This window comes from Podarcis vaucheri (genome assembly GCF_965113315.1).
Source record: "Podarcis vaucheri genome assembly, chromosome: 8".
NCBI lineage: Eukaryota > Metazoa > Chordata > Lepidosauria > Squamata > Lacertidae > Podarcis > Podarcis vaucheri.
The window spans coordinates 37065607-37080061 of record NC_138766.1 but is presented as its reverse complement, the minus strand read 5'-3'; the positions used below and the strand labels follow the sequence as shown (position 1 = coordinate 37080061).

Below are 14455 nucleotides of genomic sequence, written 5' to 3'. Positions count from 1 at the left end.
CTTTGAACCAGACGCTGAAGTCTATTTAGTTTCAGATACTTATGGTTATGTGCAACACTAACCATAGTTGGGGATTTTGAATGAGAAGGGAGCAAAGGAGAATACGATCTTGTGAGGAAAGGAGAGGAATTGCAGGGGTACTCCTGGTCTCTTAACAACGCTTCACAGATCATGACGTGTTACATCTGAACTAAGTCAGATCAAAAGAAATGTGACTCTCATGTTAAATGGACCTGTGTGTGTCTGGGAAAAGTAAGCACATTAAAAAAAATATATATACTTTTATCTATAATAAAAAGTTACAACTTGTATGTTCTATAATTTAAGAACTACGATTCTACCTATGCTGTCTAAAAACATTGGAAGTATCTGGCTATAGCCAGGATATTACATTTAACATTGGTTATTGATTTTATTTTCAAAGGGAATTGCCCAAACTTTTTTATAACTACTCCAGAAAAAAATGCTATAAGGTCTACATGTGACACATAGTCCAAAAGTTTGGTATATCTGATTGAGTATATGCAGCTAAAAACAAATGTTTCAGTACATTTTTGGAAGTAATTGATTCCATGGAACTTACTCCTAAATAACTGAGTTTTGGCTCACTATAATTTTTAACCAAAGTCAAGTTACCCACCTTCAAGGCAAAAAGAAAAACTCGTTTAGGAGATTAGTCTTCTCTTGTTACATCTCAACCTTTATTTAAAAGTAAGTGTGCTTGATGATTTTTATCATGCACCTCAGCTTCATGTCTTGGAGACCATGGGTTGGTGCAGCTGTAACATCAAAACCATGCTTTGGTGTTACGTGCCTGAACCTTTGGCTCATATGCTTCCCCCTCGCTTGAGCTTGGAATGCCCTTCCTCCTTTCCTGGTTTGAAGCAAGTCATCTTTGATTTGTGCTTGCTCTCTAAATAAGAATTGAAAACCAGGGTTTGTTCCTGATTTGCAGAGCAAGCACAAACTGAAGCTGCACAGAAGGGAAAACTATGATGTATCTTGAACCAGGAAAAGAGAGAGTGGGGTGCCAGTGTGCATTGGTTCTACCAGCTCTGTTAACACAGCTACACACCCACAGTTTGTTGTTGCGTATGAACCATCCCAATGCCTTTTAGATGTGAATTCATCTGAAAACAGCTTTGAGTGGAGGGTACTATATTTTGTTCTTGTGATGAGAGCCTGTTCAATAGTTTTATCACATGTTTTGGAAATGTTTCCAGAAATCATTGGCTATATCTCAAATTTTCCTCAGCTGTTCCAGAATAACTATGACATTGGCAAAAGGGAAGAAAACACACAACAAAACTCCAAACAGTCCTACTAAAATGAAATATAAAGCGCATGCTTTTCTTATCTGTGGATTTTAATAGAAATATTTTCCATTTCGGGAAATGTTTGTTATATTTTAAACAGGGATTTGTTTTGGCTGTCACAGTGCTACGAGAGGCAGTTGATGAATTTCGTCGTTACCAGCGAGACAAGGAAATGAACTCTCAATTATATAGCAAGCTTACAATAAGAGGTTGGCAAACTTTTTTCCCCTGTGAATCATGAATAGCATTCATATTTTCTGGTTTGTGTGAAGTACTATTTCTTTAAACAAGACCTCCAAATTATGGCCAGCCAAAAAAACACAGCCTATTAGCATATACTGTGGCCTGTTCGGTGCTTAACAGTCTCCTGTGTTTGTAATCCTAGGCAGGCAGCAAATAGAAGATTGCCATACATGGTTGGTGGGTTTCATTCAGTGCAGTGGGTCACAAATTATGCTGGCCTGGTAGATTTTACTGAGGGAAACTAACAAGACTACCACTAGCTATAACTGATGGAAATTATATGTTAATCACTATCACTTGAATAAGGCATAAGAATATGAGTTCATCACACATAAAATACATATGCCAAAATTCGCTAAAGAGTGCTGTATAAATTCTTTTTAAAATGCTGGCATTATAACCTGAAATAAACAATGTATGAATCATGGATTGCATTTAACTCAAAGGTTGTGCATGTCTGCACTAGATTCTTCAAAGATGAAACTATCAAAGGCAAAAGGTTATGTTAAATACAGCATACATATCTCTCTTGTGTTGATCTTACTCAAAGAATAAGCCAATATATTTGGTAAAACTGCTGAATAGATTTTAATTTTATTTGGTGTTTAATATAAAAATAATTAACATTCCATTTTCCTTTGTTATGTATACATTGAAATCATCCATATGCATTCATCCATGGCTAGCCTTTGGAACAGAAATGAATACTATTAACTAAAACTCTGCTTATAAATTTCCATTAAACGATGCCTTTTGTTGAAGCTTATACTGCTTATTTTTTATTTCATGGCTCCATGTATTGAGTATTCTTTCTGTATGTAGAGATTTTCTATCATCTCTTAATTGTGGCTTGCTACATTTTTATGTTACCGTTTAGTTTGCCACTTTCTGAAAACCTTCTGATCTCCACAAAGGATAGTTTAATATTGCAGGAGATTTTGTGGCTCCTAATGGGCCAGTTCAGGGTAGAACACTCATGTAGGCTTGCTCTCCCCCTCTGCATGTTGGAAAACACCCTGTTACACAACCCAGTTGTGCTCATTTGACTAGTAGGGGCAGAATGTGTCTATGGATACCTAGTCAAATATGTATCCAAATGTGCACTCTGTCCATCTGTTGTACATTACTTTCAGCCTCTCTCCCCCTTCTGTTCCAACCAGTCACATGCAGCACTGTATGACAATAACTTATTTGGGGTGAAAGTTGCTACATAGAACTGCAAGCAGTGCAACTTACCAAAGCATGGCAAGGCAGGGTGCATTGGTCCCGTTGCCTTGGCAATGGCTCAGCAATGGTGATGCATTCCCTTTTCCTTTGTTCTGAAATAACAGCAGATGGAGGGAAGAATGACTGCAAATGAGTACAAAGGAATGGAAGGTCACACTTGTTTAAAAACAATTTTGTTCCCCCTGGAATGGCATCTTTTGTAAAACTTCCATAAACTTTCATAACCTCATGATGCATAACAAGGGAAGTTCATGCCTTAGTTCTTAATAGTCAATGCCAGGAATTCATGTTTTATAGTCCTGTACTTATGCCATCCTTGGAAAAGAGAGTATTTCTCCCTCTCTGCTCCTTGCCTAGATGCTTGCAAGTTCTCTTCTCCTTTACCCCCCAACCAATCAGTCCCTTATGCATACTGTTATTATTTATTGCTATTAGTTATTAAATTTATATCCCCACTCCCTTTGTGCTTTTGTTGTGCGCCTGAACTGAGCAAGTTTGTTGATGATGAGAGTTCCATCCTGCAATCATGTTTCTGGAGAAAACCAGCAGAAGTATGTTTTCCCAATTCCCAGCTCATTTGTGTGCACGCTGTTCTTACTTAAGGGTATTGGGTGAAGTCTAGTGATGTCTGTCTGACCTAGGACAGATGTAGCACAGAGCATTTCCTCAGTGACCATGTTCGCATGTACCAATAAGCCAAGAAACCTGGCTTTATAGACCTTATTGTGTATTAGCTGCTTGCTTGTACACGCAGCCTTATCACTCCTGGTTGTACAAGCAGGTAAGCAAACAGGGAAGGGAGTAGCTTAACATTATGTCCAAACCCATGGTGGTTTGTTTCTCCCTAACAAGTTAAGATTCATAAACAAGCAACTCTTGGTTTAAGGCTGGCTAGTTCTCATGGCTTTTCATGGTGAAACAAGTTATTTGTTCCAGTTCAGACATAATGCTAAGCTATTCTCTTTGTGGTTTGTATATTCATTTGCACGAAGGGAAGATCAAAGTGGGTGTGATTGGACCAGGTGCATCAGCTCATACACAGGATGGTTTATTAAACCAAGGTTCTCAGCTTATTGTTATGTTGGAATGCCGCTATTGCAGGGGCAGTTTGTATGTTGGAAGGTGCTCCTTGTGGCTGTCTTTAATATGAAACTCCAACATTCCCCCACATCGGTAGTATTGTAATTAATGGGCATTTAGTATATGCTGTACCAGCTATAGGTCTCACAAAGAATCATAGATCAATATAGCTATTTTAATAGTTACAGCATTAAGCAGTACAGTAACTTCTTTGGACAGTCTTAGTACTGTTGCCATGGCTCTTCTGATTAAAATGGAAGTACAGCCACTATTACTGACAGGTACATACTGTATATACTTGAGTATAAGCTGACTTTTTCAGCACATTTTTTATGTGAAAAAGCCCCACTCGGCTTATACTCGAGTGAGGGTCCTTTCGGGCTGCTCCTTCATCCTTCTCCGCCTTTGCCGCTGTTGGTGGCGGAGGAATGAGCAGCCCGAAAGCAGCCCTTTTGGGCTGCTTGTTCTTTCTCCGCTGCTGCTGCTGCCGCCACCAGGTTTGTGGTGTGGTGAACAGGCTTATACTTGAGTCAATAAGTTTTCCCAGTTTTTTGTGGTAAAATTAGGTGCCTCGGGTTATATTTGGGTCGGCTTATACTTGAGTATAGGGACGCGGGTGGCGCTGTGGGTAAAAGCCTCAGCGCCTAGGGCTTGCCGATCGAAAGGTCGGCGGTTCGAATCCCCGCGGCGGGGTGCGCTCCCGTTGTTCGGTCCCAGCGCCTGCCAACCTAGCAGTTCGAAAGCACCCTCGGGTGCAAGTAGATAAATAGGGACCGCTTACTAGCGGGAAGGTAAATGGCGTTTCCGTGTGCGGCTCTGGCTCGCCAGAGCAGCGATGTCACGCTGGCCACGTGACCCGGAAGTGTCTCCGGACAGCGCTGGCCCCCGGCCTCTTGAGTGAGATGGGCGCACAACCCCAGAGTCTGTCAAGACTGGCCCGTACGGGCAGGGGTACCTTTACCTTTATACTTGAGTATATATGGTATATCCCACCCAAGAGTTTACAGTCATGTGATCCATTATTCTGGGATCAATCGTATGGTTATTTACTAAACCTGCAAAATGAGTGTCCTAGATTCCAAAATCATTTGGACTGGAATACCCTTGGTGGGACGCGGGTATTGCTAGGACTTGCCGATCAAAAGGTCGGCGGTTCGAATCCCCGCGACGGGGTGAGTTCCCGTTGCTCGGTCCCTGCTCCTGCCAACCTAACAGTTCGAAAGCGTGTCAAAGTGCAAGTAGATAAATAAGTACCACTACGACAGGAAGGTAAACGGTGTTTCCGTGCGCTGCTCTGGTTCGCCAGAAGCGGCTTAGTCATGCTGGCCATGTGAGCTGTACGCCGGCTCCCTCAGCCAATAAAGCGAGATGAGCGCCGCAACCCCAGAGTCGGCCACGACTGGACCTAATGGTCAGGGGTCCATTTACCTTTACCTTACCCTTGCTACAATGGCATGACTATTAATATCTCCCTCTCTGGGTGACACTATGCTTTTGCGTCTCTAAAAGTTGTCACAGTTACTGACGTTTCTTGGCTAAGAGCACTTTGTAGGTTTAGTATTCTTCAGTACCTGGTCAGTTTATCACCAATTACTGCTTTCTATTTGCTCCTGTCCTAATTCCTCTATTGATCTCCCATTGCTTCAATTTCTTGACCCAAAATTTTAGAGCTTTGCATGAATATAACAGCTTGTTTTAGAAAATTGCCATCCTTTTATGTGAACCTCCTTGATAATTTTGTTGTGAGTTGGAAGGACAGGATGCAGATTCGAAAACAACCGGAGGTTTAGCTTTTTGACTAAGCACATTTTTGGAATTTTTATTTATTTACTTGAACCAGGTTAACTAACCAAAACAGAGACAGTATCTTGAAGAGAAATGTTGAAAGGAGGCTTCACATTCTTTCTACTACAGCATTTGCATAATTTTGCTTACCTTGTTTGTGGATATCTTTTGTTGGCATTCATAGACTAGGATTATATTTATTTAACTCCACTGCAATCTTCTTGAGCCATTCAAGTGTAATGAATTATGATAGACACTTAATTGTGTTCTAGTTCCACAATACGGCTTTAGGCAAAGGCTTGCGCCTTGGTGGACTATAAAGCTTCGATATGCAGTCACTTCTGACAGCTTTGGACTTTTTTATTGGCAATTACACAGATGGTGAAGAGTGTTTTTAGCTAGTGAGATGTGTTTAGAAGGAAAAAATAGTTTGCAAAAATAATTTATTCAACGAATAGCATTTGATGTTTTTCTCAAATTGTCTTTCCAAAGTTGTAATATTATATAATTTGTATGTTTTCTGAAATGTTATCAAATGACTACTGGTTCTAATAGTGAAAGGAGAATTGTTTATAGACATCTTAAGGTTTTAAATTATCGTTTTTATTGCTGAAGTATGTTCTACCAGCCCCCCTGCAAACAAGTGGGCGTAGGGTAAAACTTACCTGAATTTGTACATTTGCATTGGAAACAACTGTCGCTGTTACCACATTCATAAAAAAGTGCACTATGCTATGAAGGATAAATTTACACATTCTGTACTTCAGAGCAGCAGTTTGATAATACATAATTTTACCGAAGCTTTTTAGTAAAACAGAAGTCTCACTCTCATAACTACAACTCTTACCGTGTTGTGAGAAATTAGAATTTTGGGGCAGGAAGGCATATTCTGAGAATAAATCAAGAGACCAACATCACGAGGCATTAAGTGCTATCACCCCACAATGAGCAATACTTCACAGAAGTGGAGATGGGGTCTACCCACTATGGTACTTATTTAGTAAAAACACAAGTATTTAGAATTGGGATACATGCATTAAGTGCATGATACTTTGTAGTTTTCAAGCAAAGGTTGTAGACATGCAAGATGTTCACAGGATGATTGGGAATAAATAGTATCTGAGATACGTTCGGGAGTCAGCTGTATTCTGGATGCCAAATTTAGGTTTTCAGATAGGAGGATAAATTTCAAGACTTCCCATATTAATAGGTATTAATAGGTGTTTCTCATTTAAATGTTTAACTCACCTGACTTTCCCGTGACACTCAGAGTAATGCTATGTTTACTATAATTTATATTCATTAATTATTGAAGAATAAGTGTATGTTTTCTTGGTGTTAATGGCCATTGCACCAAGCAAGAACTGCTTTTTTGCAGAAGAAAATTAATTTCAAGTGCCAAATTGGTTTTTCATCTCACTGTTCCATCAGAATTCCTCAGTGGAACTGATTTTGCTGGAAATCAGTCGGTTTAGTTGTTTGGGTTTGCGTTTGGCACCAAATGTTGCTTTTGGGTGAGATTGGTTCTACTTGACATCATAATTTATTTGGGCCTACCTGTCAAATATGACCCATGAAGGCTTTTTTTTTTTTAGGGGGGGATTTTGTTTTCAACATTTTTTCATCTCGTTATATATTATTTCCCAATATGTGCTTGCCCACCACATATGAAAAAATGTTCCTTCTACTTCTTTACATTTCGAACACAAATCCGATTCCACATTTTGTACATTTTAGCCAATCGATTTTGAGTTAAATACTATCTATGAATCATTTTCATATAGTTCTCTTTCAGTGTATAGCGTGTAGAAAATTTCAAATCATTCTTCCAAAATTTCTCTCAGAGATTGACGTTACAGTTATGTTAAAGCTAGTTGTATTTAAGTAAGCTTCTTAATGGTTTTTAAAAACATTTATTTGATTAAAAAACTCCCACAAAAGTCAGCAAAGGAGTAAAATGTGTCTGTGATTTCTTGATTATTGCTTATGTTGACTTATTTTTTGTTTATTTAAAGGTAAAGTGCAAGTTAAAAGCTCAGACATTCAAGTTGGCGATCTCATCATAGTGGAAAAGGTTGGTACTTTAAAATATTTTTTAGATTGGGGACACACACACACACTACAGATAAGAGCTCTTAAAGTATTGGCCTGTATACATTTATCGTTTTTGCTATTTGTATAATTTCCTGCCACAGAGCAGGTTTCAAGCAGAATAGGTGGTTAATGGGCATTATATAATGTTATGCCAGCAGCCTGCCCTCCATCTGCTCTGGAAGGTACGCCAACCTTCCAGAGCAGATTTTTAAGGTGCACAGTGAGGCTGTAGGGGAAAACAGAAAAAGAGAAAGTCCTGTTGCACAGTCAGAAGCCCATTGCAGTCAAAAAGGCACTGCTGGATGTCACCCATTGTTGTTGTTGTTTAGTCGTTTAGTCATGTCTGACTCTTTGTGACCCCATGGACCAGAGCACGCCAGGCACTCCTGTCTTCCACTGCCTCCCGCAGTTTGGTCAAACTCATGTTGGTAGCTTCGAGAACACTGTCCAGCCATCTCGTCCTCTGTCGTCCCCTTCTCCTTGTGCCCTCCATCTTTCCCAACATCAGGGTCTTTTCCAGGGAGTCTTCTCTTCTCATGAGGTGGCCAAAGTATTGGAGCCTCAGCTTCAGGATTTGTCCTTCCAGTGAGCACTCAGGGCTGATTTCCTTAAGAATGGATAGGTTTGATCTTCTTGCAGTCCATGGGACTCTCAAGAGTCTCCTCCAGCACCATAATTCAAAAGCATCAATTCTTCGGTGATCATCCTTCTTTATGGTCCAGCTCTCACTTCCATACATCACTACTGGGAAAACCATAGCTTTCACTATATGGACCTTTGTTGGCAAGGTGATGTCTCTGCTTTTTAAGATGCTGTCTAGGTTTGTCATTGCTTTTCTCCCGAGAAGCAGGCGTCTTTTAATTTCGTGACTGCTGTCACCATCTGCAGTGTTCATGGAACCCAAGAAAGTAAAATCTCTCACTGCCTCCATTTCTTCCCCTTCTGTTTGCCAAGAGGTGATGGGACCAGTGGCCATGTTCTTTTTTTTTTTTTTATGTTGAGCTTCAGACCATATTTTGCGCTCTCCTCTTTCACCTTCATTAAAAGGTTATTTAATTCCTCGTCACTTTCTGCCATCAAGGTTGTGTCATCTGCATATCTGAGGTTGTTGATATTTCTTCTGGCAATCTTAATTCCGGCTTGGGATTCATCCAGTCATAGCCCTGAACAAAGGATACAAGAGAACACATTTAAAATCTTGATAATGCCTGGTTATTACATAAAGCTTGCAATGATCTCCTGCCCAAGGGTGATCAGGGCGATTGGGTCCACCCTTGCATAGCTCCAGCAATGTTGCAGCTGGATATGCTCCCAAATAATTAATTGGAGTAAATTGGTAGGGCTTATTTTATTTATTTCATTTTAGCAAATCTAAAGTAGATCTTTTTCAACCATTGTTGTCAGTATGAAGGTCTTTATAATTTTAAATTTTTACTTTTGTTACAAAGATAAATAATTGGAACTCATAACTGACAAATATGAGAACTTGTTTTCCTGCCATTGTAATGAGGATGGTAAGATTAATTATGTCTGCTGGTGTGTGAAAGAGCTGCGTTTTTGTCAAAGCTTCAGCTTGTTAACGGGCAACAGTTTTAAAGTATAACGCTAGTAACCTGAGATGTGACTAAAAGGTTTATGTCAACATTAAAAGAGAAGTTGTAAAGATGTATAGTTAATCTATATAAAGACAGCACATCTGATTTTATGTTTGTCATTTAAGGAATGATTTATTGACTTCTGAAGTTGCCTTTTGCCTCTCCTCTCAGTTTTGCAGATAGTAGGTTCACAAGTATTGAATATACAATATAGTTCATGTTCTTCAGTAAGATTTATATTTTTTCTGTACCCTCTCTTTCCACCTTACTATATAAAAAGACTTTTTGCTCAATATAGGAAGGATCTGGACGGTTTTAGAATATGCAATTAAATTTCAGCATTTTTTAAAAAAAATTCTGATGGAGTGAAATGAGATTCTACACGCATTCTCACGTCATTTGCTTTTCTTAGATGTTGGAGTAGGCTCTTCTGTTATTTCTCTGTAGAACGCTAAAGGTTTGCATTTCCCATCATTTTGTGTTTACTTTACACACATACTTTACAGCAGCAATGCAAAGCTATTTATTTGATCAGAGATCAAAGACACTGTGCAGAGGGGGTTCTCAGTCTAAAATGCCTGATTCTTAAAGGCTGTTGGAGGAAAAGTGATAGCGTAAACTAGTGCTGCTGTTTTGATGTTTACTGTACTTAATGTCTGCTATTTGTAACTATGGATCTTGTGATATGGGCAAAGTGCTAACGGTTCCTTTATCCTATTTGCTGAGGACAAAATCAACCCCAGTTAGCTTTAGCATTTTGATAGTTTAGCAAGTTAAACATAGTTTAAAAAAATGAAAAGAAGGGGAAGAGAATTGAAACACCATTGGACAATTGACATAATAGTTAAGGGATATGTAGACAATAAAGTGATGGTTTAAGTTTGCTAATATTACCCACACACACACACACACACAGAGAGAGAGAGAGAGAGAGCGCACAGTAAAATTAATGCCCAAGTGCTAGCCCCCAGCCATCCAGGTTTGAAGTGTGATTGTCAGATGGTTACTGAGCTACAGTTGTTTGCTTCAATTCAGCCTAGTGCAGGACCCAGTGATGGCTTTAGAGGCAAAGGGATTTGTGTAAGCAAGCTCACATCCCTTTGGCCCCCAAACGTTTCTTGTGTTGCACTTAAATAAATAAATAAATAAATAAATACTTCATTTAAAGATCTGTTGCTTATTGAAATATTACTGGTTTGTATAAATAAAGAATGTATTTGTTGGAAACCAAGTCGTTATGTTTCTGGAGCAGATTTGGGTGGGTTCAGGGGTACACAGAGGAGGGGGTAATTCTGTTCCATGAACACAATGACTATATAGGATTCAACCCTTATAATTAAATGCCCCCCCTCTATACACACACATATAAATAACAAACATGCTGTACTTCCCCCCAACAGAATCAGCGAATTCCATCTGATATGGTGTTTCTGAGAACGTCAGAAAAAACAGGTATGTTGATATTTTCTGGTATTGTTCTGTGGATGCTTCGTGAAGGATATACACTAGTGATTATAGTAACTGAAAGTTTATATTATTGCTGTTTTCAAATGGATCCTCTTGGATTGATTCTGTAGTTCTGCTTTTTCTTCTTCTTTTTTAAGTAGATAGGAACACCTGATCGAAAATAAAAAGTATTTATACAGCTTTAGAGAGGATCATAATTCTATTTGTGTAAAAGCTATGTCTTTTGTACAAGGCAGAAAACCTGGCAGGGAGAAAATAAAACTGCATGCCCATGTAGTCTTCCGTGAACTGATATGTAACCCCTAGCACAGACAATGCACATTTTAGCTACGTGTGGTGGGTGGAGTTCCCCTTAGATTTAAGATGGAAGGGCCTGTGAGGCCATTATCATCTCCCCGCCCCCCAACCCATGTTGTTTGAGAGCTGATGCTCATTGTCGGTGACTGACTGGGTTATGAACTAGTGCATGGGTAGGCAAACTAAAGCCCAGGGGCCGGATCCAGGCCAATCAGCTTCAGGAATCATGAGTAGAATGTGTCCTTTTATTTAAAATGCATCTCTGGGTTATTTGTGGGGCATAGGAATTCGTTCATTTTCTTTTCTTTCCAAAATATAGTCCGGCGCCTCCCGCAAGGTTTGAGGGACAGTGGACCGGCCCCCTGCTGAAAAAGTTTGCTGACCCCTGAACTAGTGGCTACAGGCTTTGTTGGAACTCTGCTTGACCACACTCCCTGTCTCTTCCTGGTAGGAGCTGATGTCTCCTTCATCTTGGCAATAGAGCCAGGCCTCTGTTTTAGCTCTACTACTGTGGTGGTATCCCAGCAGGAATTGGCGTGTGCCCTGGTAGTTGGCAATCTTGTCCATCGGCTTAGCTTGGGACTCTTTTGTCGCTTCCTCCATCTCTAGTGCATACAGATTATACGAAAGTTGGTTGTTTACTTGTGGAACTGTGCAACAGATATTGCTCCTTCAGTTTGTAGTGCTCTGAATTCTAGTCTTAGACTGCAGTCCTAACGCTTCCTAGGGAGTAACCCCGTTAAAATCAATGGCACTTACGTCTGAGTAAATATACATAAGATTACACTGTTGGTATATTACATTGATGTGATAAATTCATATAGTGGCTGTGTTTAGATGTCATGCTGAGCCATAGTTAATTAACCTTGGCTAATATGCTCATCCCTCCCCTCTCTTCTAGTACAGCTGCGAGGAGTAGTTTAGAAGCTTTCACTTAACCACACATTGTTGCATCATTATTTTATTTATTTTTATTTAACCAAGATTTATACCCTGCTTAATTGACAAAAATCTCTATGAAGTTTGCACAAAGTGCTATAAGATACTCATTTAAAATACAGATAAAATCAAATCTTAAAACATTTTGACATAAAAATTATCAAAATATAACTAAAATCAGCAATTTTTAACTGTTAAAATTCCATACATGGGTGAGCTTGCCTAAACATTTTTTTTTTTAAGCAGGCATCATCAAAACTGACAAACTGGTTAATTTTGGTATAATTAAAAGTGATTCTACAAAAATTAAAAAGAATAAAAAATTCTGGTAGAATTTAGTAGAATTCAAAGTAGAAGCTGAAGCTTGCGTACTTCCTCCTCACCATGACTGTGCTGGAGGAGGAGGTGGTGAGTGTGTTCCTGTGTTTATACACTTAACAGGTAGCTGTATGATATTGCTCACCTGTGGATTGTGGTGCTGGGGGGTGGGGGGTTGTTGTGGACCAACATAACTACTTTTGCTTTTTATATATTCTGGGTAGTTAGTTATGTTGCCTTAGATTATGCCTTCGCAAATTAACAGCAGTGGTGAATTTAAATTACTGGCTATGCCTCCAATTTTTTGTAGAAATTACAGAATTATGTTAAGTACTGTAGCAGGTAACCTGAAAGAAGACCTGTTACATTTCATTAAAAATGTTACTTAGTTGTTTTGTGCATTTATACATTATAATTAATTACAGATAAGTGTTTTGTGGCTTTTTGCACAAGGATGTTTGACACTTTGAACCTCTGAAATTGCACAGAAAATGTAGTATCACTTTGGAATTCAGCTGTTCAACTCAAGTGTCACCTCCTATCTCTTTCTAAGCACTGCTACAGAATAATAAGGCTGTAATAGTTGTGGCACGTGTTCTGGAAATATCTATTATGTTTAGAAACCATACATTTTAAAACCTACCTGTCTTGAAACGAAAGAAAGTTTGGGAAATGTATTGCTACAGAGAATGACAAATGACTATAGTGAAGTTTTGCACATACGGCCAAATAAACTTTTATCTTCAGGGCATGAGTGACTGCCAACAATCTGTCCAAACTACTTTAATCTGTTCCCGTATCTCAGCTCCTATTCCAGTTTTAACATTTGATTTAACTCAGGCTAGCAGTGTTTTGACACCTATCTCAAGCCACTGAATAATATCGCTTTTATGTGTTCCACCTATTGTTTTATACATAAACTCAAGTGGAATAATAGCATTAATACAAAGTATACTAATAGTATACTAATAGTATACTTAATATGCTAATACTTAAAGAGCTAGTGTAGTGTAGTGGCCAAGACTGAGCTGAAAAGGAAAAACAATCCTTGGTTTAAAGCTTGCTCCTGTTATGAATTGCAAAGTGGTCTTAGGCAAGTTAATTTTTATCAGGCTCAGCCCTTCAGCTGCAATATGGGGGTGTCTTTCACCCACATTCTAGTGATGTTGCAATATTTACACAAGAATAAGGGCCAGAATGCAGGGGTGTGCATTTTTTTTTGACTGCTGGTGGCACTTTATCAGGTATTTACTGAGGGCCCTTGACCTTTTTTTTGCTGTGGGTGAGGGGCAGGGGTGGGGAGGGGTATTTTGGCAATGCAGGGACTTCCACTGTTAATCGGAACTAAACTCTGTGTAGAACATCACACCTGCCACTTAAATACCAACCTATATATACAATGTTTTGAATGCTCAAACACACTATCTATTATTTATTAAATTTATATTCAGCCCTTCCGCCCAAAGGAGCCCAGGGTGTCAGTGCTAAATGAATGCTGTGTATTACTTAATAAGTATGGGTGAATTCCAGCTAAATCATTTTGTCAGTACAATGAGTTCAACTTGCATAATGGAACTTCCCCCCCACATTGGATGAAAGATTCCTACTTTGCAGGGGGTTGGACTAGATGACCCTCATGGTCCCTTCCAACTCTGATTAGTTCCAGTATATAAATTTAAACTAGTTAGGATTATGTCTATCACAATTGTCCTGTTTTCAGTGATTCTCAAAAATGGGATATAATTTTAAAATGAATTCATTGCTTGCGCATGACAATTTGCGTGCTTTAACCCTTTTGATTTTTTAAATGTTTCAAGAAAAGGAAGGTTTGGGATGTGCTTCTACTTCTAAAGAGGATATAAATTGTATAATTAGAATTTAAGAACGTGGGCAGATGCTTTAAATATCTCCTTTTCTCTGGATGATGCTCAGTGAATGCAAAATAATTCTGTAATGTATTTAATAAAATAAAAATTCCTAAAACGTACAGAGTCAATATAAGACCCCTAAAATATATGCAGCGTGATCAAGCTTGGATTAAAAGCATCTGTGTGCTTGTCAATAAGGAATTGTGATGAGTTCAGGGGTATCATA

At 39.0% G+C, this 14455-nt stretch overlaps 1 protein-coding gene across 6 annotated transcripts in view; it reads left to right on the top strand.

The window, feature by feature from the left end:
- ATP9B (ATPase phospholipid transporting 9B (putative)) overlaps positions 1 to 14455 on the top strand; it is a 115103-nt gene that overhangs the window by 23575 nt on the left and 77073 nt on the right. For 4 of the 6 annotated variants that reach the window (XM_082234948.1, XM_082234947.1, XM_082234950.1 and 1 more), the window contains 3 exons: positions 1417 to 1525; positions 7667 to 7725; positions 10741 to 10792. In XM_082234948.1, the coding sequence (XP_082091074.1) occupies positions 1417 to 1525; positions 7667 to 7725; positions 10741 to 10792 (220 nt within the window). The remainder of the gene's footprint in view (positions 1 to 1416; positions 1526 to 7666; positions 7726 to 10740; positions 10793 to 14455) is intronic. The other 2 variants (XM_082234952.1, XM_082234951.1) reach the window with 2 other exon arrangements.